Genomic DNA, 26926 nt, shown 5'->3' with positions numbered 1-26926 from the left:
TGGTGGCGCCTCACTCTAAACTACAGGTTAAAAAATGTTTCACACAGCATTGTTCCAGAAACACCCATCACTATTAAAATGCTTGTCATTCAATAAATGGCATACTACTTATACAACATCTGAACGCTCGCTAAGAATGTGTCCAAACACAGACTGGCAAATCTCGTTCAACTGGGTATTTATGTTTTATTACTGAAAATGATAAGACAGTGTTGATGACAATACTGTACCATTCTCCTTGTTTAAAAGTACTGATGGTCTGAGGGACTGACTGGTAAACAAGAGGAGAAAAAACAATGGAGCAGGCTTGCCTCTCCGGGACTGGATATGACCTTAATTTTCACCATGTTCCTGTTGCACATTCAAACTGCACAGAAAAAAAACACAGTGCAGGCAAACGATGACTAGAGAATGCCTGAATACGGACTTTTTAAAAGATGGGAGTAAGAGATGGGGTGGATGAATAGACCATAGACATCAATACAATTACAAATCAAAGTGTCCGAACATTGCATCAATCCTGCTGTGCAGTTGGCAGAGGGAGGGTGCGCTTGCACAAAAAAGGGCAAAACTCATACAGCTCACACTAACGCTCTAGACTAAATAACACCACTAAGGATGACTCCAGCAGTGTTAGGTTTTCTGGGTTTTATTTTTTTTTTACTGTAAGATAACTAAATGTTCCACACTCCTCGTGTTAATATAACTTCAATATTTTTCTTTTTTTTTTCTTTTTTTATGGTAAAGTACACAAGCTGAGACCTGAAAATAGCAGGGTGTAGCTGCGGTTTGACCTTCAGGTCTCGCTCACTCTGCCAGCTTTCAACCGAGAACAAATATATCTTATATGCAATTTTACCAATAATAACATTAATTATGTCATAATAATTTTCCTCATGCCTTGTAAATTAGGAAACAAACAATCAGAGCCTGCTGCACCCCCCACCCAACACCTCCTCCCCTCCCCCAAAATAAAAAAGACAAAAGCCAAAAAAAAAAAAAAAATTATAATAATAATAATAAAAAAGAAGACCATAATGATTGGGGATTTTATCTGACTTTTAAAGGACCCCTCTTCTATAATGTCTCTTTAGGCCTGGGAGAAGAGGATCCAGTCTTGTCAGTAAGAGCCAGGATTGGTCTGGCCATATAAAGGCCAGTACATCTGGTCCAGGTTTTTTTTGTTGTTGTTGTTTGTTTGTTTTTTTTCTCTCTTTTTTTTTTTTTTTTTTTGGGAGTCTGGGATGGAGCGGGATAATGTGGGCCTCTGTCACGTGGTCGTTTAAAGTGATGATTCTCCAGGGGTTAGTGCAGGTAATCATCCACTGATGCGAAGGCGCAGGATCCGCTGCCGGTGCGAGCCATGAGGGACAGGCACTGAGCTGCCTGACCCATGGCCAGAGCCAAGGGAGGCTGCTTTGGCAGGTTATGAGTCTCTGCAGGAGTGAAAAAAGATTCCAGATTAGTCTGAATAATGAGATGGAGCACTGTTCAAATGTTTCAGATCAATAAGGTTTCTTCAGAAAGAATACTTTTGGTTGTGTGGAAGTTTAAATTAATATAATTTAGTTTCAAATTAACAGTAAGATATATATATATATATATATATATATATATATATATATATATATATATATATATATATATATATACACATATATATATATACATATATATATACATATATATATATACATATATATATATACACACACACACACACACACCCACCCGCATACATACATACATACATACATACATAAACTGAAAACTGAAAAGTTTTTGGTGTTTAATTATATAATTTCATTCCAATCTCTAGCAACCTAGGTGTGAGGGACATTAAACATCCTAAGCACTGACGGAGCCAAAGTGATGCAAATTCTATAGACATGGTCTCAGTGACTGTGACTTTGCCTTTATGGATCCATCCAGGCCAAAGAAACAAACTTTTGTTGACAAACTTGTGTGGTCAGTGGCTGAGCAGGTTCTTTCACCTATCTACTTCATTTGCATGCTTTGTTAGTCATCTCTACCTTAGGAACTGCCCCCTCTTAAAAACATAACAGACAAGACAACCCTGTCTCAAATCAGACTCATTTAGAGTAGTTTCAGACTTGTTCAGACTCATTTACATTTTGAAGATGCTGTCTGACTGCAAAACAACCAACACGTCTCAGAATTCAGCTTGTAATGAGTCTCCTGGAATGGGTTCTCATTTTTCCAACAGTTGACAATGACCCATTACGGTGAATCAAAAGTGACTTTAAATGAAGGGTGGTTAAACATTTATTTATAGATTAGAATAATATTGTAATTGAGTTTTTTTTTTATTTTGTACAAGCTAATATCGAGCATTACAAAAAAAACAAACCAACAAAACTCATCTTGAGAGACAAAAAGGATTCAGTGAACGATAAAACCCGACTGGTAAAATCAGACTGCAGTTAGAATGACACTATCTTTTTACTATACAATTATAGTGATATCCATGACTGGACTAAACCAACCAAGGTACCAGTCAAGAGTGCGGATTAAAATATAAATAGTTTTATAGTATATATAAAGTTTTTTTAGTCCAAATAAATGTTTTCTTTTGAGCTTTATATTCATCAATGAAAACTGAAATAGGCAAATCATGGTTTCCACATAAATATTAACACATAAAATATATAAAATACGCACATATACACACAAAATAAATGCTGGATTGGAGAGCAGAAAAGACTTAGTGAGCTCTTACCTTTGATGGTTATACTGCATTTAAATAAACTAATATTTAAATTCATATCATATTGTGGAAAAATGGCAAAACAAAAACATATATGATAAACACAAATTGGAAATATTATCCCCCCCAAACCCCCAAGAACATGCTTTGATTTCAGGAAAGGAAGTTTTTTTGGGGGCTCAGATGCAGTTTTGAGCATAGTATCAATATTGTATGGAGCTTGACCAAGAGAGAAAACAAAATGGAGAGGGACAAATCCAAATAATCTTGTTTAGTGATTCGTTTAAACTGGATTTCAACATTTACACAAAGGGCTAAAAAGTCCAATAACCAATCAGCTGGTGTGTGTGGTGTGCGGTCTGGCGCAAAATTGCTGCCGTCGAGTCATCCAGGTGGATGCTGCATACTGGTGGTGGATAAGGAGATTCCCCCCGATGCTTAAAGCGCTTTCAGTACCCAGAAAAGCGATATATAAAATGTAAGGAATTATTATTAATTATTATTACTATTATAATTAAAAGTGCTACCCACCCAGCCTATTCAGTTTGATATATTTTCCCTTTTCTCTCAGTTAAAATTTTTTCTTTTCTTTCATTATCATTATTTTTCACTTAATACACCAGGCTACCATCCTCAACTTTCGGTACTGACCTGTTCATATGCTTAATTTGTAAAATGACTGCACATCATATACTGTGCTGCACAATATGAGGGTTATAGTGTTATAGAGTAGGTTTATATATATATATATATATATATATATATATATATATATATATATATATATATATATATATATAAACACAACTGAAGTCAGAATTATTAGCGCCCACTTTGAGATGTTTTTTCTTTTTTAAATATTTCTCAAAAGATGTTTAACAGAGCAAAAAAAATTTCACAGTATGTCTGAAATTATTTTTTCTTTTGGAGAAACTCTTATTTATTTTATTTCAGCTAGAATGAAAGCAGTTTTTACTTTTTTAAAAACCAATTTAAGGTGAAAATTATTAGCCCCTTTAAGCTATATTTTTTAGATATTTATTATATATATTTTTTCTATTTGTAACTGTCACAAAAATCAGATAAATAAATCTTTAAAAAATAATAAATACAAAATGGCTAATAAACAATATATCTTGCAATTAAAGCATTCTAGTCAAAACAACATTATTTTGTTCATAGACTTTCTTCACTTGCATAGGTTTGAGCTTAATGAGATTTCCCTAATGCTGATAGAGAGACCATTGTAATGATTAGGCGGTTTTTGGTTGTTCTAATGCAATCCATTCAGAAAGTTAGGAATACGGATGCTGTACCTAATATTGCACTGTTGAGTGTGGAACAGACAGGCTCTCTCTGAATGGAGTCTAGCTGGTAGCCCACGGGACTGTTCCATGGATCTGAATATGCCAGCAAACTGAATGCATCCTGCAAGAAAAAGACAGAACAAGAAGCTTTAGGAAAGAAAACATACACAAACACTCACAGATTGCTTTGTTAGGTAAATCTTGCTAGTACTAGGTTGGAACTAGGCATGGGCAGGGGGTATGATAAGCTTGGATAAACGTACCACAGTTTCAAGGTTTTGCGTTTACTGTTCTAAAATATGCTCTTTTTAAATGTCTGGGTAAAACAATAAAAACATTTTCCCCACTGAACACAATATATTTTATTTTAGGAAATATTTATAATAGTTTGGAACAGTAAACATGTCAGGATTATTTAAGCCAAAAGCAGTGAGCGAATGAAAGGAAAGTTAACCTTTGGTTTGTGTTGTAGATGAAATATAGTCTTAATTATAACTATAGTAGATAAAATGAGCCGAAAGTATTTAGAGTCATAACTGAGGGAGGGAGGAATTAATATCAACCTCCGCATAAACAGATGACTTTTATAAAGTTCACTGGCATCCTTTCACTCCAAAAAAATCACAGTTAGAGCCGAGTGTTATGAGATGATGCATGAACGTGCATTAAATAATTATATTTAGCAGTCTACATACGTTTGTTGTCTCATTCCAAACATATGCAGCAAATTCACAATATGCACATTAAACTAATCAAAAGAGCAGTAAAGATTCAACTATAACGTTTAAAATTATAAATGTATAACCCCTCCATTTTTTCCCAAAATTTGCTGACAAGCTTTGAGAAGATGCTCCATGGCTAGTTGCATTAGCTCTATAATGCCAGTCTCCTTTTCAAAATACGAGCTCTATACACATCGTAAGTTTAATACAAGCTTACATAAACTTAAATATAAAGGGGAAAAAATCTAATTTTGTTGCAATTTCATTAGGGGATGTTACATTAGGGAAGTTTTCATTAGGGAATGTCGTTTAATTAAATGCTACACATGGCATGTATATTAAGGATTCTGTGTGGATTGTCAGAGCCCGTGTTTTGTTCTGAGGATTTTACACAAAGGAATCAACATTTTTGGAGGCTCACATTAGAGATCTGCGCTGGACAAAATTTTGAATCCCGCTCTCCCCCGCACTAGGCAGGTTTTAGTCCGAACCCGATCAATCCCAAACAATTTGTTGTCCCGCTGCCCGACCCGCTCCGTTTTTTACCAGCCGCGTCCGTTCCCGCTAATGGGCGGGGGGAAGAACAAAACCAAAAACCACCCAGCTATACAGAGTCCAAACAGCCTATAACACGCTGTCTGTATAAACACACACACAGCACCAAGCAAGTGACACACACAGAAAGCAACATCACGTTCTCTCTCACACACGCACGCACACACACAGCACAAAGCTCTCTCTCATTCGCGCACGCGCGCACACACACACATACACACAGACAGTAACAAACAAGCTAAACGCAGCATCACGCTGTCTCATTCACACACATACATACAGGTGCTTGCTCGCACGGGAGCGATATTGTTAATTATACCAGTTACTGACCGCTCCCTTGCTTTATTCAGAAATTTATTCCCGCACAGAAAGAAATCTGGTCGGGTCCCGCGGCTCCCGCAGGAATGCAGACCTCTAGCTCACATTATTTCATAACATTGAACTTAATGGAATATTTAGCTATAGCTTTCATTCAACGGCACCTTCTTTTCACAGGTTCAACATGGTACTGGAAACATTGCACAGACATTTTCATCCACATACATGACAGCATTTGCTGCAGATCTGTCAGCTACTCAGCTCGTTCCATGATCCAAATCTCTTTTTCTAGCAATCTTTTTTGTGGATGCCATTACAATAACGTGAACTCTTTGCCATATTGAAGGAAACAGTTTGAGAAGATTTGAGCTATGTGATGTGCTGATCAGTTGATACTATGGTAAACACAAGTCTACGAAAATTCCCAAAACCTCTATACCCGCTAGCAGCCAATGACACCTGTGAGAGTGGATGCATGTTTTTATGCTTTAGACTAAATTGTGACCCTCAGTCTTAACCCTGCAGCAGATATCGAGACATTTCAGACCAGGCAGTTATTTTCCTGGCATTTACTGTTGAATTTAGGTGAGCCTGTGTCCTCACTTTCCTGTTCTTACATGGACGGTACTGTTGTGCCCTGGTGTGTTGATGTTGTAGCTCATCTGCTTTAAAGTTGACTCTGAATCTACATGCACAGTTACTGCCTTGCGATTGGCTGATTAGATGCCAGTAACCCTAACCAAAAGACATTTCATATTGGGTTTTTAATACCACTTAAATCATAAAGATGATGATAGACACCAAACACCACATACATTTGTCTTTTAGAACAAGTGTAAGTACCTTGAGCATCTTCTTATTCGCTGAATTTTTGCCCCGCTCACGGCGCAAGTGCTCACTCATGCTTTGTAGCTCCCGGCCAAACTGGATCATCCTCTCAATGGCTGCCTGGCTCCCCCCGCACAACTGTCTCTTAGACTGAGTGCTATCCACTTCTGTGTAAAGAGCATTTTATCCATTTAAAATGGGGCGACAGATTCATTTGCATAACATGGTTGTCCAATGAACTGAGAACCACATGCACAACATTCAATTTGTAACGCTGATCACAAAAAAACCTTTGACGTCCGACAACAAATTTCATTGTATATACACAGGAATCTGAGCCAAATGAATTACTCACCCATATCTGCATCACAGTCCTCTGGCTCTGTCCCGTGTGTAGAGCTGCCATTCAGAAACCCATTTGAAGAGGATTCAGACACTCCGTTTGAGAAGTGATCCACCTCCATCTCCACTTCGCTACTGCGAGAAAGAGGCGAAATTGACTCAATACGGTTGTTTTATTTTGGATGTTCTTATTTAATTTTGCCTATAATCACACAAAACTGGAATGATTCAGCATAAATCATATATCATTCTAGCAGATGCACAAATTTTGACATTTTGATAAAATGTAAACAAAAAACTAAATGAAACGTGCACAAAGTATTAATTTGTAAACAGATCTCTATCATGCATTTACAGAATTGACAGAATGCTCATTTAATCCCAAAGATATTAAATAAAGCCATACATACCTCACAATCGTCTGCTGACCCCTACTACCATTCAGGACACCAAGCTCAGGACTTGGAAGGGTAGGAGGACATGACTTGTGACTGTGAGCCGAGGTGTGGCCTTTACTTGATGAAACTCCATTACAATAATTACTATCAAAACCTGAAGACAGATGAAAGTGCAAAATGTCAGTTAAATGTAACAGTTCAGGGCCATCCTATCAATCACAAAGACTGCATTTATATAAAAATCTACTTCAGTTCCAAAACTTTACATATCCTTTGCATAAAATCTAGCAATCATACAGTTAAATGCACTGCTTCTGCACCATTTGAAGCCAGTGAGCCCTAAAAACCCTCTTAAAACTGTTAAAACCCTCTACCTCCCCAGCTCCTCCTGTTTAAACTGATTTTCTGGAAGTTTTCTGAGGAAGTTTTTTTAGTAGATAATCTGACATATTTGCTTGAGTGAATCCCTTTGTAGTGAGTGACAAGTACAGTGCAAATGGCATTAAATGTTACTTTGTTAACGATTTCTATGTGTTTGTCACCATTTCGGTTTTTCCTTTATGGAATGAGAAAACAGACTACAGACTACTGTATGGAAAGAAATGATCTCTCACACAGGCGCAGAACATATATTCACGTTTGTCATCTGTCATTTGTTTGCGATGTTCAAGGTTAGCTTTTTGGTCCAGATGGAACAATACACAGCAAACGTCAGACAAAAACACAGTTGGTTTTTGTTAGTTCTTTGGCATCAGCTTGGTATATCCTATATATGAACATAGTAATCAAGGTCAGATCTGCACCAAAGTGAACTCGAGCAGTTCAGTTAGGATGAGAAAGCAATCTAACCCAATAAACCAGGGGTCACCAATCTCGTTCCTGAAGGTCCAGTGCCCTGAAGGGTTTAACTCCAACTTGCCTCAACAAACCTGCCTGGGTGTTTCAAGTATACCTAGTAAGACCTTGATTAACTTGTTCAGGTATGTTTGATTAGGGTTGGGGCTAAAATCTGCAGGACACCGGACCTCCAGGAACAAGTTTGGTGATTCCTGCAATAAATCAATCAACAATAAGTGTAGGGTGGTCCAGGAGTGACATCAGAACCCCCCCCCCAAAATGTTATTTATCCACTGCTGGTTGCCTCAAAATATTTTTAATGGAGTAAACTAAGGTCTGTGGTAAACAAAACTGTATAATAATTAAAAATTTTCCCCACAACATAAACTACACAAACTCACACCCTATATGTATGTATCTAGTTACAAATTAAACATGTATGTTTTATAAGTTAGCTGGGTGTGTCTAATTTACATTTTAGACAAAGTTATATTTACCACAGATCATTATTTCACTAGAACTACAATAGGAAAATCTTGAGGCAAACTACAATGAATTATTCTCATCATTTGTAATGTCAACCCTGCACCACTCCATTGTAAATCAAAATGGCAAGTGTGTTACATCCAAAGCAGCAGCATTGCCATGTTTTAAAAACAAATGTTGTGGTTTCCCACTTTAATAAGATTATTTAAAAAAAAGAAAAGTGTATTAAATCTGTTAATATTTTAAAAATAAATCCATTTTATTTTTTGGTTGGAGCAGGAATGTTGGCCACAACATATCAATGTGCATGTGTGAAAACAGCTAGATACAACAAGGCCATGGAGCAAACCTGTCATCCATTTAGATGGATAATGTAGAGGAACCCAAACAGCTGCACAATGACCAACAGCTGGATTTGCATGTGACTTGCAAAAAAGTTTCTGGTACCAGCGTGTGTATTTTACAAACCATAAATACTATGTTTTGTTAGAACTTGTGTGTATTTGAATTTCTGAAAGCTAAAATAAATGTTTTTTTTGTTGTTTTGAAACGCTGATAAATTGTGATTAATATTAAATCATTTGAATTTAGCTGTTGATTCTAATCACACCAGTGTGATTGTATGCTTCAGGGATTAGCCAAAGTTGAAGAAAGAAAGAGATAAAACCCCTATTAAAGGAATACTGAATTTTCTCTACTCTCTGGACAAGACTTTTTTTTTACCCTGAAAGACATTGTTTGAAATTATACCAGTTTTCTTTGATCAATTAAAGGGTATGTGTGTAGTGCACCAACCTGTCTGGTAAGCCTGGGAGCTGCTGGGTTTGTGAACAGGGCTGTTGAAGAGGCGAGGGGAGCCTGGGTAACTGTCCTGTGACTTAGGGCTCCTGCCACCAAGACACCTGACCTCACTGTCAGTGCCATTCACCATCTCAATGAACTGCCTGACTCTGTAAAGAGAGACACACATCGTGTATACAGTGTCTTCACTGGATGGGTGTTCATTCTTGAAAGACTGCACATGTCACACTCACTTCAACATGAAGAGGAGGTCTGGGTTTCTCTCTAACAGGCTGGGATAAAGCTGTTGAGTGGTCTCTATAGCCTCTCCCATTCTGCCAGACAGGACCAGCTTCTGGATTTCTGATATTACAAATAGTAAATCATTACAGAGAAGCATGTCATTCAGCTGAGGATGTATTATGAAAGAAAAAAAATTGTCATTCTTACTTAATGTTGACCTTTATAATCAAACAAAGGGTTCCCACACTAATCTAAATGTCAAATTCCCTGACTAATTCTCTAACAAAGACTATAGAATACACGAGACATGTCACTCATATACTTCTGAATGGGGAAAAGTGTAACAGACAATATGGCAAATGAAGTCCCGCCTTTTAGTTCAAGAGCCAATCAGCAATTGCTATATGGTGAATAAAGCCCACCTTCGAGAACAGAAGCCAATCAGAGGTTGCTATAGAATGACATCTCTCCGGGGGAGGGGCTCAGACCTGATGTGAGTGTTTGCATAATTTGCATGATACAAACATTTAGGATTGAAACTAAATAGACAGTCATTGTTTAATTTTATTGGTTATTCCTAATATGGAATTTAATCGCAAGCTTGGCAAGTAATTTTGGAAAATTTGATGTTTTCCAATTCAAACAGAATGCCCGGGCATACTGCCCAAGAGGCGCTTCCAAGATGGCCACCGAGTGAAATGACTTGCCTTAAAGAGACTTTGCTTCTACTGACTAAAAAGCTGAATTTCCATGAGCTATACAGAAAAACAGGCAGCAGTCTGTCCAGAACATTCTCTCCAAAATTTTGTGATTCCATGATTGCTGAATTTAACTCAAAATTAAGCAAATTGTTCACAAGGGGCTTCCAGCTCTTTTTTAATTATGGCAGATTTTGAATTCTGTTAAAATTCCTGCTGTGCCAAATAAAACCATATTGGCGTACAGAAAGAGCTCATCTGGTGTGAAATACCATGAGTTTTCATAGATTCTGGCAGGGCATTCCGCTTCTCCTCAGGTGTGTGACCCACTTTAGATGTGTCATGTGACGTTACTGTAATGAGCATTCAGCCAAAGCCTATTTGAACAAGGCTACATTCTTTGAATCAGTCGATTTTAACATGATTTCTCTAATTTCATTGTTGAAGAGATTGTGCCAGTTTTGTTTACTTTAATTGAGTCATTCATGTATTTAAGGTGATTCTGTAGGCTTTAAGGTTAGGAGGTAAACACTTTCTCTCAGTTTCTCTCAGTGTTCCTTTGTAAAAATTATAGACCAATGAGTCTTGAGGGAAAAAAAAGTTATAAAGAACTAAGATGAGTAAATTTGTGTATTTTCATGGCCAAACGACACACAAAATGCCACAAATGGTAAAAAATTGAGAAAAGTCAGCACAAACCAAGTTATTTTAGGCCACAATAATTCAGAAATGTTTTTTTCACAGACAAAAAACAGCATTCTTAAAACAGGCAGTATTTTAGCAGGTAGTGCTTGGTAAATGTGTTTAATTGCCGGCTGATGAGTGGGAAAGGCAATGAAAAATAAACTAACCGTAACAATAGGCAAAACATAATAAACATGGTATAGATGAAATACATTTTGATAAATGGGAAGTAAAATTTTAAATGACAAACAAATTCACTAACATTCAATGACTTGGACAAAAAATAAATTATATACATATTGTATAATTCCCTGGCTTTTAATGTCTGAAATAGACCTTTTAAAATCTCATGACCTGTGGGAACCCTGCAAACAGAATCAAAAGACAGTCTGAACGTTTGACTAGACTCACTCTGTCTATTTTTGATAGATGCAAGTTCCTCATGTACAGCCTGGTCAGTTGATTTGGCAAAGGCCTCAGCGGTGGCACAGTAACTGTGGTGAACCAGATAGGAGGCCACCATTCTGGGAAGACAGTAAAAAGTATGAAAATCAGAAAGAGAAATGGGGAAATTTGCCACTAGAACGTGCTAAAATTAACCTTAAAAACATACTCCAAATCAAAAGTACTTACTTTTGAATCATGGCTTGCCATTCTCCTTCTCTCTCCCCAATGGGGAAGCGGTCAATCTGAGACTGAATCTTGGTTCTCCATTCCCGCATGTAATCCTCAATATCAAAGACAAATGGATGCTGCCCAAAGTTGGCGTCCACGACCTCCCCCGGGGTCTGTAGACCCACTGTGGGATACAGGTTAGGCTGAAAGCAAAATAAGCATGGTTAATTAAATGTAGATGACAACTAATTCAATTGGTTTTCGTCAATTATATAAAATCTAAAAACTCAGTTGCTTTGTGAAATGAAAATATGAATCGCCCTGACTTAATCTGCTAAATTTGTCTATTATGGTTGTAATGACAATAAATATGCACTAAGAACGATTTTTTTGGAAGATACTTGGATATCTTCTAACATTTGAAGACTACAATTATTGGCCATGATGTAAAATTTTAATTTTCACACATATTTTCCAAGTGATTTGAACACAACATGGACTTCTTGTACAGTATTTCTTAATATATTTTTATCATTTTAGTTTGGATGAAAAAAAACATTATAATACTGTGGAAGTCATTGGTTACAGGTTTCCAACATTTCTTCTTTTGTGTTCAACAGAAGCTCAAGCAGGTTTAAAACAAATACAGGGCGAGTAAATGATGGCAGAAATGACATTTTTGAGTGAACTATCCCTTTAAGTTTTTTAGACTGGCTACAGAACAGACCAGTGTTGTCCAATGACTGACCTACATAACTTAACCTGCCCAGTTAACCTCATTAACCCAGCTGAGCCTTTAAATGTACTGTCCTTATGGCAAAGACAAAATTGTTTATTAATTTTGGTCATCAATAGGGAAATATTTGAAAAATAATTAAAATTAAAACCTTAACTGAAGGTTTATACAGTGCATCTCCATTGGGAAAAAACTATTAATTTAAAGCTTCCTGGAAGCAGTCCACAGTGCTACACAAATATATTTTACTTGAAGTGAAAATGTGCCTCAGTTCATGTCTGTCATACGCATTTACACTAAGACGAATCAGATTGAAATGGATTTCTAAACACAACTACACAATTCAAATGTTGCTCATCGGTCAGGTCAGGGGGCAGGCACACATTAGTCATTTTGCGATGCCTTCTGTGCTCATCGTCCAATAGAAAGAAAGGTCAGGTCTGCTAAACTGACATGGTTCACAGAAATACTCAGAGTAACATGAATGCTGGTCACCAGCCAACTGTGTTTTCTGCTCAATGGATTATTGTTTTAGCCCCAAACAGGCCTCTGTTCAGTCAGCGAGAGAAGTGCTTGGGGCTGTCAAGTCCAACATCTTGAATGATGAAGAAAGGAAGGAAAGACAAAACAATACCAAAAGGTTTCCTCTATTACATCTAAAAATGGGGGATATTCACAATAGTGAATAATAGAAAAATAATCAATCACCCCATGACCTTTAGGCAGAAAATGACATGTCACAATAGTTGTCAAAAAAACTAATATCAAGTAAAGACTTAACAAAACTATAGAATAAATACACATCACAGTTGTTAGATATAAGTAAGATGATTTTAAAGGAAATCCTAACTTTTATTTATTAAACACTGGTTAAAAGTAACAGTAAACATTTAAAATGTATATATTTATTTACTTCAATTAATAACTTTTTATTAATCATAAATATTGAAAAAAAATGTATGACTGTTTTTATTTACAAATATATTAAATCTTTTTAAACACTGATAACAATGAAAAATGCTGCTTGGGCACATAAAACATTTCTACAATTAGTTTACGGACTCGACTCATTTTAAATGCATTAGATACCTCTTTTTTTATGGTTCTAAATTTTGATCTTGAATAATTTAACAGTACCATCAGGTTTACACATTTTTATCAAAGATACCTCTTTTTTTTTATAATTAAAAAAAAAAATCTAACCAACTCAAAACATTGAGCAATAGTACATTATTATATAATATCAGTGCTTCCCACAGATTTGAAATATACTTGCTGACTGTGGTAGCTGCATTGAAATACACATTTTCTCCTCAGCACATAAATGGTCAACTACATGCAGCAAACAAGATGTGATTTTTAATTATATTTTATTTATTATGACACTGTAATACACCATTTCTTTTCAATGCGTTAAAGTTATTTTAAAAAGGTTGTTGAAATAAATTAAATCCACTATTTCTTACTTTTATGCTATTTAGAAGCCATGTGCACCCACTGACAGGTAAAAGCTGCTCTCTCTGTCCCTAAAGTTGATTGTATTGACATGACATTTACAGTATTGCCAAAGCATTTTAGATATGTAAGAAGTCCGTAATATAGTAACATCATTAAATTAATAAAATACAGCAAACGAGAAATAACTAAAAAGAATAAAAACAGACATCATTGCTTAAAATTATAATAATTACTAGAATAAAAAGTGTAGATTATTTAAATAAAGCAAATTAGTTGATTAGCCATTTCTAATGGAGTACACATATTTTGCAGCCAGTATATTTAGTTTTATCTGAATATATAGTAAAGTTTATCAGAGTCTTTTATTAAATAAATAATTATTAAATGCTTCTCTCGCGGCTGTGCGCGCAGTTAGCTGCGAAAAGGTTATGCAAAAACGCATACAAATGTATAAAGGTTACATAAATAACCTCAACTTGAGAAAGTGAAAGCAAAAACCAAATTCCGGACATTTTAGGAGATTCAGAAACTACGGTCGGATGTATCTTGGTGCAAAAGGCGCTTCTCTGTGAGTCTGCAGAGCATGTGAGATTATCTCGGCGAGTGTTGGTGGTTCGTGCACACACACAACGAGAAGGAGAAAACGTGCAGTGCGAGAGAACATTTTCCGCTGGTTAATTGATCGCCAATGTTTTGCTATCTTGGACGAATACAAAAAAGTGTAAAAGGATGATACTAGTAGTATTATTCACTTGTCACCACCAAATATACTTGAGCGGCCGTTAATATACCTGGGGCAGCCTGCCCAAGTAAAGTCTATGTGTGGGAAGCACTGAATATAAATATTGCAACTTCAGTCTCAAAGGAGATTGAAAAAGAATGAAACTTACCGGTAAATCTGTAAAAGCTATGCCTGGGGAAAAAAAAGGAAGAATTACATTTTCATTTATCCAAGTGTGCGCAAGTCTATTAACATTCAAACTTATATATAAACTCCTAAATTGTACTAAAATTGTACTAATCATCCCATTCAAAGAGATGTGTATAATGTTAAAGTCTACTGAACTAATATTTTTAATCAACATCAATAACAAAGAAAGGACAAATAATGCAAATGTTTCCTACCTAGACTGTGGCCATTTTTTGTGTAAAAACAGGTATTGTTGATGAGGTTCACACAGCAGCCAATCACATCGCCTGTTGTAAATGTAGGTCCATAGGGCTGTCCAGTGCCAGAAGAGCAGAAAGAGTGGCCATCGTCCCCATGGTAGCCATATGAGTGTTTGTCCCAACCTAAGAACAGAACATTGTGCACATAATGCAGATTTTTTTTTAGAACAATAAAATATAATAGCACTAAAGAGCACTAATCTCTCTAAACTCTTATCTCCCTGGCAAGCTGCAGGAACCACCCAGTGTCTGTGAGCATCATAAAGGTGGAGGATCAAGTTAACATGAGCACTGCTAGCATCTAAACTTTAAACCTGATCCTCCATAGTGCTTCAGAAACAGAACGCGACCTGAAAACATGACATAGCTAATATGTTACTAGCAGTAAAAGTTCAGTGACTCCTTAGTGCCTGAAAACCATTTTTACCTGGAAGTCTGTTCATGTTGACACCTTGAGCTGACAGGCCAATCCCCATGTACCTGGTGACACAAATGAACAGCAAATGTGTAATGCAAATGACTGTTTAATAGAGTGCTCACTTTAAAAATTGTGCACTCATAAGACATTAACAGTATGGTAGTATCACACTGTTAATTATACTCTTACTGACAATAACTATACTAATTTAGTAGTGTCAATTAGTTCTTGTTTCATTTAAGTAATTCCATTGTGTGAATTTGAGCAAAATGTGTCAATATATAGTTGTTAATTACATTTTTTTTCATTTAACTTTTTAATACCATCAAGTTATGCAAGATGAAAATAGGAAATCTCACCTTGTCAACTAGGTTAAATAAAATGTTTTTTTTCCATACTGGATTTTATTTTTGATACCATTTATTTTTAAGTAGTTCAACATTTTCGTTTTCATTTTTGGCCATGTTCACATGTTCATGGGTATTTTTATAAAAATCTTCGTCCACATGAAAATTAAAAAATGCACTGAGATGCATGTTAAGGGCACAAATTAAGTATTTGCATGGGTAAATTGCATACAAATCAACACTAACATGAAAACAGAGGCGGATTAGAGACCCATAGGCAAACGAAACAAAATATGCTATGCATTTGCTGCGAATGTGTGGAATTTCTTCTGCGTTTGGTGTGATCCCAGCAGTGTTGCATGCTGATGTCACAAAGCAAACACTCTGGTTATATCATCCACACAACCATACTGCACTCAAAGTTTGGCCAGAATTTTCCGAAAGTTTTGGTTTTAGTTAACTGACACTGTTTTTTGCGTGGACAAACGGTTAAACTGCGCCTAAAAAAATTGCAGTTTTGTGCGGACAGCGCCTTAGTCATAATAATCATTGACTGAATAAAGATGTTGTCTTCTAGATGGACCATGGGCCTGTACCATGAAGCCAGAATAGCTAGCTAGCCAGTAAAGATTCAGTTTAATTTGCACCAATTTTTGGTTTTAAGTGCTGGTTATATTCTGGTTTTGAGTTTACAAACCGAGATTCAACCAACCGTGAGCAAAGCAACACATATCAAACCACTTCTCCCATTTCTCTTGCTGCAAATTAAATTCCTCCTGGTGCTCTGATTTCCCATACAGTGCAAAGACATCTGTCTTTCGGATGAGACGTTAAACCAAGGTCCTGACTCTATGTGGTCATTAAAAATCACATGGCACTTTTTGTAAAAGAGTGGGGGGTGTCCTGGCCAAATTCCCTCCATCGGCCTTTACCCAATCATTCCCATGCACCAAATTGGCTCGATCACTGTCTCTTCATTCCATCTATAGCTGGTGTGTGGTAAGCAGAGCGCACTGGCGCTCTTGTCCTGTGGCTCCCGTCGCATCATGCAAGTGGATGCTGCACACTATTGGTGGTGTGGAGAGACCCCACCCCTCATAACTGTCAAGCACTTTGGGTGTATACCATACATGATTAATTCTCTATATAAATACGCATTACATGCAGGATAGGTAAATAAAAATAAACAAAAATGGTGGTAGTGTATGACTGTGTGAATGAGAGAGCTTGTGAGTGTTTACCAGCACTGAGGGTTTGCTGGTAAGTGTTCTAGTGTTAGTGTACAGATATTTGGCCTCATCCTGCTGTGGCGTCCCCTGATAATACCCCTGACAATCATTTTTGAGTCACTGCATACCTATACAACACATATTATCAACTACACATACTGACTTCACATCTACATGTGCACTAATAAGGCAAGCGGTTTTCTTTTAGCTGTCTTCTTTCTTTGCTATTTTCTTGCATTACAAAATTTGCTTGTGACTGGGCCTGGCTCTCTTGTGAGAAGTCAATCGCAGTATATTCCAAAGCATTACTACTGATGTCCCGCCTTAATGTACACATGGGCTTTAATTCGGAATTTGAGCCTGAGTTAACGGAGAAATTTGCTGATCAGTGACATGGTACCAATAAAGCCTAATTGCACTGATTTGGTTTTGTCAACTGGAAGTAAACCTAAGTTTGTTCACCCACCATTATGGTACAGGCCCTTGGTCACCTCATGGGGGCTGCCATGTTAGGATCACATGATTAGATCAGACGACCATACTACTCAAGGGTTGCATTCCAGTCCAAGTGTTTACACCCTTCACTCACCAACTTCCCTCTGTCTTGTTTCCTTGGATGTATGTCATTGATTACGTTACACAAGTGTAAACTTTTGGTGGAACATCTAAATGGGTTTAAATGGAATGCCCTAAACCCTTAAGCACTTGGAAACTACTGTTGTGATGTCCCAATCGCATTGCATTCTGGGATATATAAGTGCGGAGGTGGACATATGAAGCCAATTCGCTCCCTTGATCAAAATCGAGGGAATGTCCATGTAAGGTGTCCTCGTTCACTTGATGAAGTGGAATGCAGTTTAAAATGGGGGTGAGGATTCCCCCGAGGGAACAAGTGAAGGGAAGTTTGTGAGTTCATGTATGTGGAAATGGAACGCAGTCATCTTAATATTAGGTGAGTTTGACTTGAAGGATCACTAGGGCAGACACGTCTATGTGTGATGTCTAAGAACAACAAAAGCAATTTAATATCATACAAAGGCATCGTAATCACACTCACAATACTTTGACATCACTCACCAATCAGTTCAGTTTATCAAATTTTTGCAAAACTCTTATTATTTTCCCTCGACAACAATAAATCAACCATGGTTGACTGATAATTGAAGCCATTAGTAAATGAAAAATGCATATGGCATAAGTTGTCCAGCAACACATAAATAAACAATTGAGTACACTCATTATGCAAAATAATGTACTCAAAATATAGATTATTTCCACGTACCCATCTCGTCCTTTACTGATAATTTTCACCTCAAAGTAATAGACCCCACATGCAGCTGGAATCGGGTGTGTTGCACGGACAGATGCAGCATCTTTAGGGGTCTTTCCATGACCTGGATGACACAAACATAACAATTTACAATTGCAAGTGGTTAGCATCACTCACAAGAAGCACTGGAGCATTTGTAAACTTATAATTTCCACAGAGGTCGCCTTGGCAAAAAACACTTAGCAAAATGATGTATTTGCTGTGAGAGTTGATGTGATGTTTTGCCTGGCAACAGCAAACACTCTGCACATTTGCTTTTATTTTTTAACATCACACTTAATTCAATTGGAATAAGCACTGGTATAAGGTTGAAATTTTTTTTTTTTTTATCAACAAATCAGAGTAAAAAATGATTTATGTATTGTTATTATTTTGAACATTTCAGTTAAATCTGTTAATTGAAACAAGTTCTTAAATTCTAAACAAACATGATGACAGTAATAAAACCAATCCAATATCAAATACAAAAGCAGCAGCAAATCATTCACAAAATATATTAAATATATGAATATAATACATCTCTAAGGACTAATGTAGACAATTTGTATTACTTTAACTCTTGTTTGTTCAATTTCAAAGTTTTTTTTTATTAAAACAACTTTATAGGTGTATTTAACAACACTCACTTTTGATACACCAATTACATTTTATCTAACAGCTATAGGTCACTTCTGTCTCTGTACAAGCATTAACTCTATTATTAATTTATTAAACAAAACTATACAGGTATATTTGATAATTTCATTGTATATATTATTGTATTACATAATGCATATATTCATTTTTTTTCTTCCACTTCTTTTGTGATAATTTTATGATTCTTTCTTTATTCTTTTAAATGTAAAGCACCTTGAGTTGTTGTTTCAGAATTATGCATATATGGGACATTTTACCAGTTACATACATTTTCACTTATAAAATGTGACAGGACCCGACTTAAGTTTGTCTTCCTTAAAAAATCATACAAAAACAAGCATAAAATTATACAATTTAATGATAGAATGCATCCTTGATTACTGTCAGCTTCTTTTTCATCAAATGATGTCGCTTCTGCATCATAGCCTTAAAAATGAAAGATGTGACAGGACTGACAGAAACAGTGGAACAATTGTACATTAATTTGTATTATAATTTCATATTTTTAATCAATGGATGTGAATGATAACAACTTAAACTTAGAGTATTTTTTACTATACAACTGTTTTTAGCATAGCTGTAGGTTCAATTGGGCTGAGGTCAAAAACAATGACAGGGTCTGTACATTCGTAAAGTATTTTTAATAAAGAAAAATAAAATCTGAAAACCAAATGAACATATTCCTCGCATAACATATAACTCACATAAATCAACCATCAGTACATTTGAGACATTTTTGGGATGAAATACTTTTTATTCACTGAATTTATGTTTTTATTTCAGAGACAGATAATGTACGTCTCTGGTAGAATGTCCCATAAACACTTTTTAAAAATAACCTTAAAATAACAGAAAACAAAACATTTTGTCCAAGCCTTCAATCAACTATTTATTTATTTTTTTTAATTATCTATTTTTTTATTATCTATTTCTTTTATGTCTGAATTTACTTGGCTTTATTTATTTGGCATTTTGTCAATTTTGGTAACATTTAATCCCTTAAACCCAGACATACACACAGTACACTTCTAAGCTTATATGCAGATTGTACATTTACGAAGTCATCTTGGCCTACTGGTGGTAATTTAAGGAAGTCTACCTGAAACCTACCTGTCGTCAGCACTAAACGTCTGATCAATTCTGTGGCCTACCTTTATGACTCAGCTGAGGGAAATGGCAGACACCCCTCAGGATTACAGAAGCTTATTTAACAACTAAATATGGTAATCAAATGACACATATATTGCAGCTCTTTTTTATCTGGTTAATTTCTAGTAAACCCCTGACACACTGACGATGCCAGAAAACCTGCCTCTGCAGATAAACACACATACGGGCCTAGCTAGAGCTTATAATGCGACAGGCTCGATCATCAGCGTCTGTATGAAGACATGGCCTTTGTACACTGATCGTGTTGTCAAATAAGCTGACAATGCCTGCATTTCAGCAGTGAAACCCCATAGAGAAGGTGCTTCCGGAAATTACAGTAGCATCTTTATAGCACGCTACTCTCAAACTCGCCACCATGTCCTTGTTACAGTGCACGAACTTTACACTTTACAGCGTAACACTTTTCATAATTCATTATCCAAACTTACATATCGTGTGTACATATTATTTAAAAAAAACATAACATTTGCATTCGTTCAATTAATGGTCAATGTAGACTGCTCGAGAATGCTGCTAAAAAATAATGCTAAAGGGAGGCTATTTTTATTTAAACGTCGACTAAGCATTTAGTTAACATTACTAAACAAAGTTGCTAGTAAACACTTGTCTATTTATGTAGTCTATGATAATATACTCGATTGGGACTTCAAATATGCCCCCATTTCTTAATCATTTAGCAGTGTTTGTTGATAAAAAATAGGTTTGGACACAATACGACTACGCTGAAGCTAAAAAGTGTCTTTTTAATATCACTAATCAGATGTGTAACTTGACACGAGCTAACCTGGCTAACGTTAACTTAATGCCTTCAGCATTTAGTTGGTAAACAACTTGGTGTTTGTGTTCATCTGCTGTTGTTAGCCTTGGTTACCTTTATAATGCACCCGGAGGTTGTTTTGAGACAGGCCGATGTAGCTGAATTTGTCTTTGGGGCTCCAGGATCTGGGCAGTGGGGTCTCCTGTTCGTTGACGGCTGGGTAAAGGCGTCTAAGCCGCTGGTTGAGCTCTTTTTCCTGCTCGTTGAGAGCCAAGTCTCCGTGAACAACAACCGACATCAGAAACCCACAGCCCGATGACGGTCCTGACATCGCGATCCGATTCCTGCCGTCGATACCAACAGCTTGCCAGCTATCTTTAGCTGGACAGCTTTCTAACAGTGTCCAGTGGCCCAGGCGACCACTGTCAGACACCGCAGGAGAAGAGCCGCCGAGATTTCGGGCTTGTTTTATTCGGATCGGACGGCTAGCCAGCCAGCTAACTGCGATTAGCCCGCAAACAGCCTCTCTGATAGAGTTAGCAAGACGCTAGAGGGAATTAATCACGCCAACAGAGCGAAACGGCAGCTTACAAAAACATAACAGACGTCCAGAAAGTTGATCCGTGTTATTTAAGACGACATCCAGCCGAACGGACAGACGAAATCGGGCAAAAAGAGCAGAAAGACAGCAGCAGAGGGAACCCCGATCTTTTGTTTGTTGTTAGTGTGAAATCCGACGATCTGATTGGCTCTCTCAAGGTCCAGTCATACTTCCTCGAGGACTTGGTACATGACTAGACACAAGCTATCAATAACATGTTCTTCTTTTACTTTGATTGTTATCGATAGTTTAAAAATGGCCGAGACAATGATAATATACACGCGTGTTTACAAATTGCAACGTTTTATTTATTAAGTCATGTTCATGTCATGGGACAGTGCAGTTGTGGTGTAGATTTAGGGCCATCTAACATTTGCAATGCTTTGGACAACACTACACCAGAGTACACACGACTTGTGATTTAACATAGAGAAATGATTGTGGAATTTTAAGACAGGTTGTGAGCATTTAGGGCAGCAATCAAACGTTTTTCAAAACAGAATACAAAATATTGTTTGTAGAAAATATTGTCTACAAAGTCTGTGTAGTCTTGTGCAACAAATCTTCACATTTGCTTAACAAGTACAATGCAGTAATTCACCTTGATCTGATGTGTTGATTTTCCCGTCCTCTATAATGAGAGTTGATCTTCCCATTTGTCCTGTTGATGCAGTTCTTTTCTGTATGCATGGTATAAAGTGCATTCTCCAACATTCTTGTGATAAAATGGTTAATTTGTACATTTGTTATGATGTGGAAAAATGTATGCATGTTACTTTCTTCCAAACATGTTCTGACATGTTCATGCACCACACACATTTGTGTTCCAAGTAAAGCATGGTCAAACTATTAAACATGATTAAATTATAAAAAGAGGTCCCCCATAATTCAATATGCTGAAGGTTAAGACTTCATATTGCAAACCTTCAATGACTAACATTTCTAACAAAGTTAATGTTAAGTAATAAGACTGTGAAATGAATGACCTAGATTGAATAATTACTTCCCTGATCCTTTCAAATACTCCAGTAAAAGTTACATTAAACAAACATATACATAAGGTTATAAAAGAGATATTTTTTTAAGATGTGGAATCATTTTAAGTGTTAAATTTAAACAACATCAATTTGCATGAAGCTAAATTAAACCTCTGCATTTTTATTGTACACATTTTTCACTTCAGTATGCATTGTTTATCCATTAACACACAAGTTTCCACAAACCGGCAGGACTATTAGCACATCCAATCATCATATATATATATATAAAAGTTGCTTTGGTCATTACGGTGGTACACAGTCCCAAAACTCACGGCACAGGCATTGGCAAAGGCCGTACACCATGACAATGAGAAGACTGACAGGTACCAGACTGACCATCAGCACCCCTATGGTGGTGTGCTGCATGATTAGCAGGTACACACCTAGAGGCAGCGAGCTGAAGTATAGCAGTCCCAACAGCCAAACCAGGACGCGTGCAGAGGTCTGGCACAGGAGGGCCGCACAGTTCCACACTGTCCATCTATTGGTAACTGAGGCCATTGAGTCCAGGCTGGAAGATCGATAATCCCTACCTGGAGATGGAATAACAGACTCTTGCCGAGGCTCCATAATGGTGATCACCACATAATTGGAGCGAATTGAGGTCGGAGAAGCTGAAGCTGAGTGTCCCACCAAGGAGGTGAGTCGTCTGGGACTGAGGAGAATCTCACCTTGGTTGTCTTGCAGGTTGTGACTCTTCCTCATCTGGAAGGATAAAAGCGCTGACACCAAGTTGTACTCATCTGGTAGACTATCCACATCTTCTCTGGGAAGTTCTGTGATGTAGCGGCAGAATGGACAAATCACCGCATTTGGAGAGGATTCACCTAAATCGTGGATTTTTGCAAGACACTTGGCACACAGACAGTGGCAGCACTTAAGAACTTTGGGCCGTCGACTTGACAGGCTGTAAGCACAGTAGCAGATCTTGCATTCCAGTTCCTCTGTGGTAAATCCACCCACCAAATCCTCCTCCGGGAGCTGTCCCATCATATCTCCTTCTTGTCAACGCTTTCTCATCGGCTGGTTGTAGTCAAAGCTGTGCGGGAACATGGTTGCGCGGTAGCTGCAGGGCTACTGCTGGAGTCTGGATGGTGTCCCGTGCAGAACGTAGCATCACCCGCACTGTGCTACTGTGGGTCTGGATGGGTTTGTGCTGAGGAACATTTCATGCACTGTGTAGAAGGGTGGGGAGAGGCCACCACCGAAAAGATAACTGTTAACACAGCAGTAGAGAACAAACAGTGCGGTAACAAAGCAGGTCCTGTAAAACCAGGCTGGAATTTTCTAGCCAGAGCTTTTGTTGCCACTGAAATTCAGTCCAATTAGTGGCTTCGCTCTTCTTTCTGGTACAGTTTCTGCTTGCTCAATGCTGGATTATTCCAAAAAAGGAGATGGTTTTTTGGCTGAAGGCATGCTCGATTCAGAATATAGAGTAGTATGATATGTTTTAAACTCATTTGAAACTTATTTTAAACTTTCATTTTGAATGCCAATGTAAAAAGTTCACTGTGCAAGAAATTAGGTCATTGCTGTTCACTGATTCTGTGTCCTAAATTAATGAGAATTTATCATATCAAATGAGAATTTACTGGTACTACTGCCTTTTTCAAAGGGAAGTGAAGTTTCACACTACTATTTGTGTAATACATTGGCAATACTTATAGGTTTGCTTTTAAAATAACATGTTGGGGGCTGGAATTCAATAAAAACAAAAATGAGACATATTAACCGTCTTCATCTATGTAGGTTCTTGAGTGATAATATCCACAACACTCTCTCTCTCTCTCTCTCTCTCTCTCTCTCTCCCTCTCTCTGACTTTACAGCAAGATATAGAATTGACTTTTAATTGTAAAATGTTTTAATGGATTAGATCTGCTACACTGCTGTTGAGTGAGGGCTACTGCCAAAACATGCAAAAAACAAATAAACATGCTATAACATTGAAAGCAGGGAGAACCAACTGTTTTAGATTTCGGCAGGTGGTCCTGGGGGAGAGGAGGGCTGGGAAAATTCCAAATGGGAACAACACTGTCATGTTGGAATGGAAATAAATGACAGAACACAGCAGTGTCACCTGGCCAGTTGAGACCTCCTTGGGTCATGCATGCAAAATTCATTCATTCATTTTCCTTCGTCTTAGTCCTTTTATTCATCAAGAGTCGCAACAGCGGAATAAACCACCAACTTATCCAGCATATGCTTTACAAAGAGGATGCCCTTCCAGATGCAACCCAGTACTGGGAAACATTTATACACACTCATACATTACGGCCAATTTAGCTTATTTACCTCAACTATGCTGCCTGTCTTTGGACTGTGGGTGAAACCGGAGCACCCGAAGGAAACCCACAGGAACACGGGGAGAACATGCAAACATGACCTGAGACTCAAACCAGCAACCTTCTTATTGTGAAGGAACAGTGCTGACCACTGAGCCACCGTGTCACCTGCACACAATTTATTTGTTCTTAAACATTTTATACATTTACATTAATATGAAACAATTGGATAGAAAATCAGGTAAAGTAGTGGCGCAGTAGGTAGTGCTGTCGCCTCACAGCAAGAAGGTTGCTGGGTTGCATGGTTCGAGCCTTGGCTGGGTCAGTTGGCGTTTCTGTGTGGAGTTTGCATGTTTTCCCTGCATTTGCGTGGGTTTCCTCTGGGTGCTCCGGTTTCTCCCACAGTCCAAAGACATGTGGAAGAGGTGAATTGGGTAGGCAAATTGTCCGTAATGTATGAGTGTGTGTGTGTGTGGATGTTTCCTAGAGATGGGTTGCGGCTAGAAGGGCATTTGCTGCATAAAAACTTGCTGGATAAGTTGGTGGTTCATTCTGCCTTGGCGACCCCAGATTAATAAAGGGACTAAGCAGACAAGAAAATGAATGAATGAATGAATAGATGGAAAATCATTAGTGCAAATATATGCTTTCCTTGTTTGTTCCCTCCACCTATCTGCATGCTTTAACATCAGCTCTCGGGTTATGGGAAAAGTATGCAGGAAGAAGGTCTATGTCCATTTCAGTGGATGGCTTTATCACAATTATCAAAGATTTTTCCAATATGGCCACTTTGTTTAGCAATTGTTATGCAATGTTCTCCTCAAAAGTGCAACCTGAGATAAATGTTATTTTGCTTGACAGCTACTATTTTAGAGTGTATGCTTAAATTATGAATTACTGTACCTTTAATTTTTTTTATTCTGTTTATCAAGGCAGCATTTATTAAATGCAATAAAGTGTTACATTTTAAATATAAAAAAGGTATTAAAACTGCTTATCGTATGTAGTTTCAAATTAAATGATTACTCCAGTCATTATTGCTATTATTACTATTACCATTAATAATAATAATTCATTTATTTTCTCGTCGGCTTAGTCCCTTTATTAATCTAGGGTCGCCACAGCAGAATGAACTGCCAACTTATCCAGCACGTTTTTACACAGCGGATGCCCTTCCAGCCGCAACCCATCTCTGGGAAACATCCACACACACACACACACACACAATTCAGCCTACCTAATTCACCTACACTGCATGTCTTTGGACTGTGGGGGAAACCGGAGCACCCGGAAGAAACCCACACGAATGCAGGGAGAACATGCAAACTCCACAGAGAAACGCCAACTGACCAGAGGTTCAAACCAGCGACCTTCTTGCTGTGAGCTGCATCGCTGCATCGCTCCTAATAATAAGAATATTAATAATAATATTAATAATACTAATTAATATCATCTTTTAAAATCACTGGAATAAATTGTTAAATTGAATTATAAACTACTTTTGAACAGTTATTTTATAGTGCAATAGCAATTCACAATTTTACTATTTGTCAGTGGTGGAAAGAATAGACTATAAAAATAGTCATTTTAAAAGTACTCAAAAGTAGTGAGTATTACAATAGGTTGATGCGTTTACATGTATTTTGTGCTTGTGTGTGTAATCGTAACATTCTGTAGTGCATTTAGTTATTGTTTAAGGCCACTTCAGTCATCATACAGTCGACATCTGCTATCTTCTCATCAGTGACACGCAGTAGTCTCTTCATTGTGTCTAAAGTATCTTCTTGGACACCTTTAATACTGTTTGCTGCATGTCATTTACTTTATATTTGTGATTTGATTGGACAGAAATCACAGGACTGATTTTTCTAATCCCCATAGACATGAAATAATAAAGTAGTGACAGCAGTTTGAAGGAAAATAGTAAAGTAAAATTACCAATACAGCACTAAAAATGTGCTCAAGGAAAAGTAAAAGTACAAATTTTTAAAACTATTTAGTAAATTACAATTTCTGAGAAAAACTACTCAATTACAGTAGTCTGAGTATTTGTAATTGGTTACTTTACACCACTGCAATTTGTACTGTATTTCTGATTAAATTAATGCAACCTCGGTGAGCAGGATAAGCTTATTTTAAAACAAGTTTTACTGACACCAAACCTTGAGCCGGTTTGCCATATGATTATTAACAGAAGCTATAAGCTAAAG

At 37.1% G+C, this 26926-nt stretch overlaps 3 protein-coding genes across 3 annotated transcripts in view; 1 reads left to right on the top strand and 2 right to left on the bottom strand.

The window, feature by feature from the left end:
* Window positions 1-26926, top strand: part of lrrcc1 (leucine rich repeat and coiled-coil centrosomal protein 1) — a 280861-nt gene that overhangs the window by 137623 nt on the left and 116312 nt on the right. The gene's annotated exons all lie outside the window — the stretch shown is intronic.
* ranbp9 (RAN binding protein 9) lies at window positions 1215-21467 on the bottom strand. Its single transcript, NM_001080571.2, is given in 14 exon segments — window positions 1215-1436; window positions 4045-4156; window positions 6474-6625; window positions 6814-6935; window positions 7211-7352; window positions 9317-9471; window positions 9556-9664; window positions 11338-11450; window positions 11560-11744; window positions 14626-14648; window positions 14861-15028; window positions 15333-15385; window positions 18182-18293; window positions 20907-21467. Coding segments are annotated over 14 exon segments (1794 nt in total). The 5' UTR covers window positions 21124-21467; the 3' UTR covers window positions 1215-1305.
* On the bottom strand, window positions 22520-23545 carry rnf182 (ring finger protein 182). The gene has a single exon (NM_001045351.2). It carries the CDS (start codon window positions 23424-23426, stop codon window positions 22677-22679), a length of 750 nt encoding a protein of 249 aa, NP_001038816.2. The 5' UTR covers window positions 23427-23545; the 3' UTR covers window positions 22520-22676.

The sequence above is a fragment of the Danio rerio genome, chromosome 2, assembly GCF_052040795.2.
Source record: "Danio rerio strain M-AB ecotype USA chromosome 2, GRCz13ab, whole genome shotgun sequence".
In the NCBI taxonomy this organism is placed as follows: Eukaryota; Metazoa; Chordata; class Actinopteri; order Cypriniformes; family Danionidae; genus Danio; species Danio rerio.
Note: the sequence above shows the minus strand (reverse complement) of the source record. Positions and strands in the feature narration are given on the sequence as shown.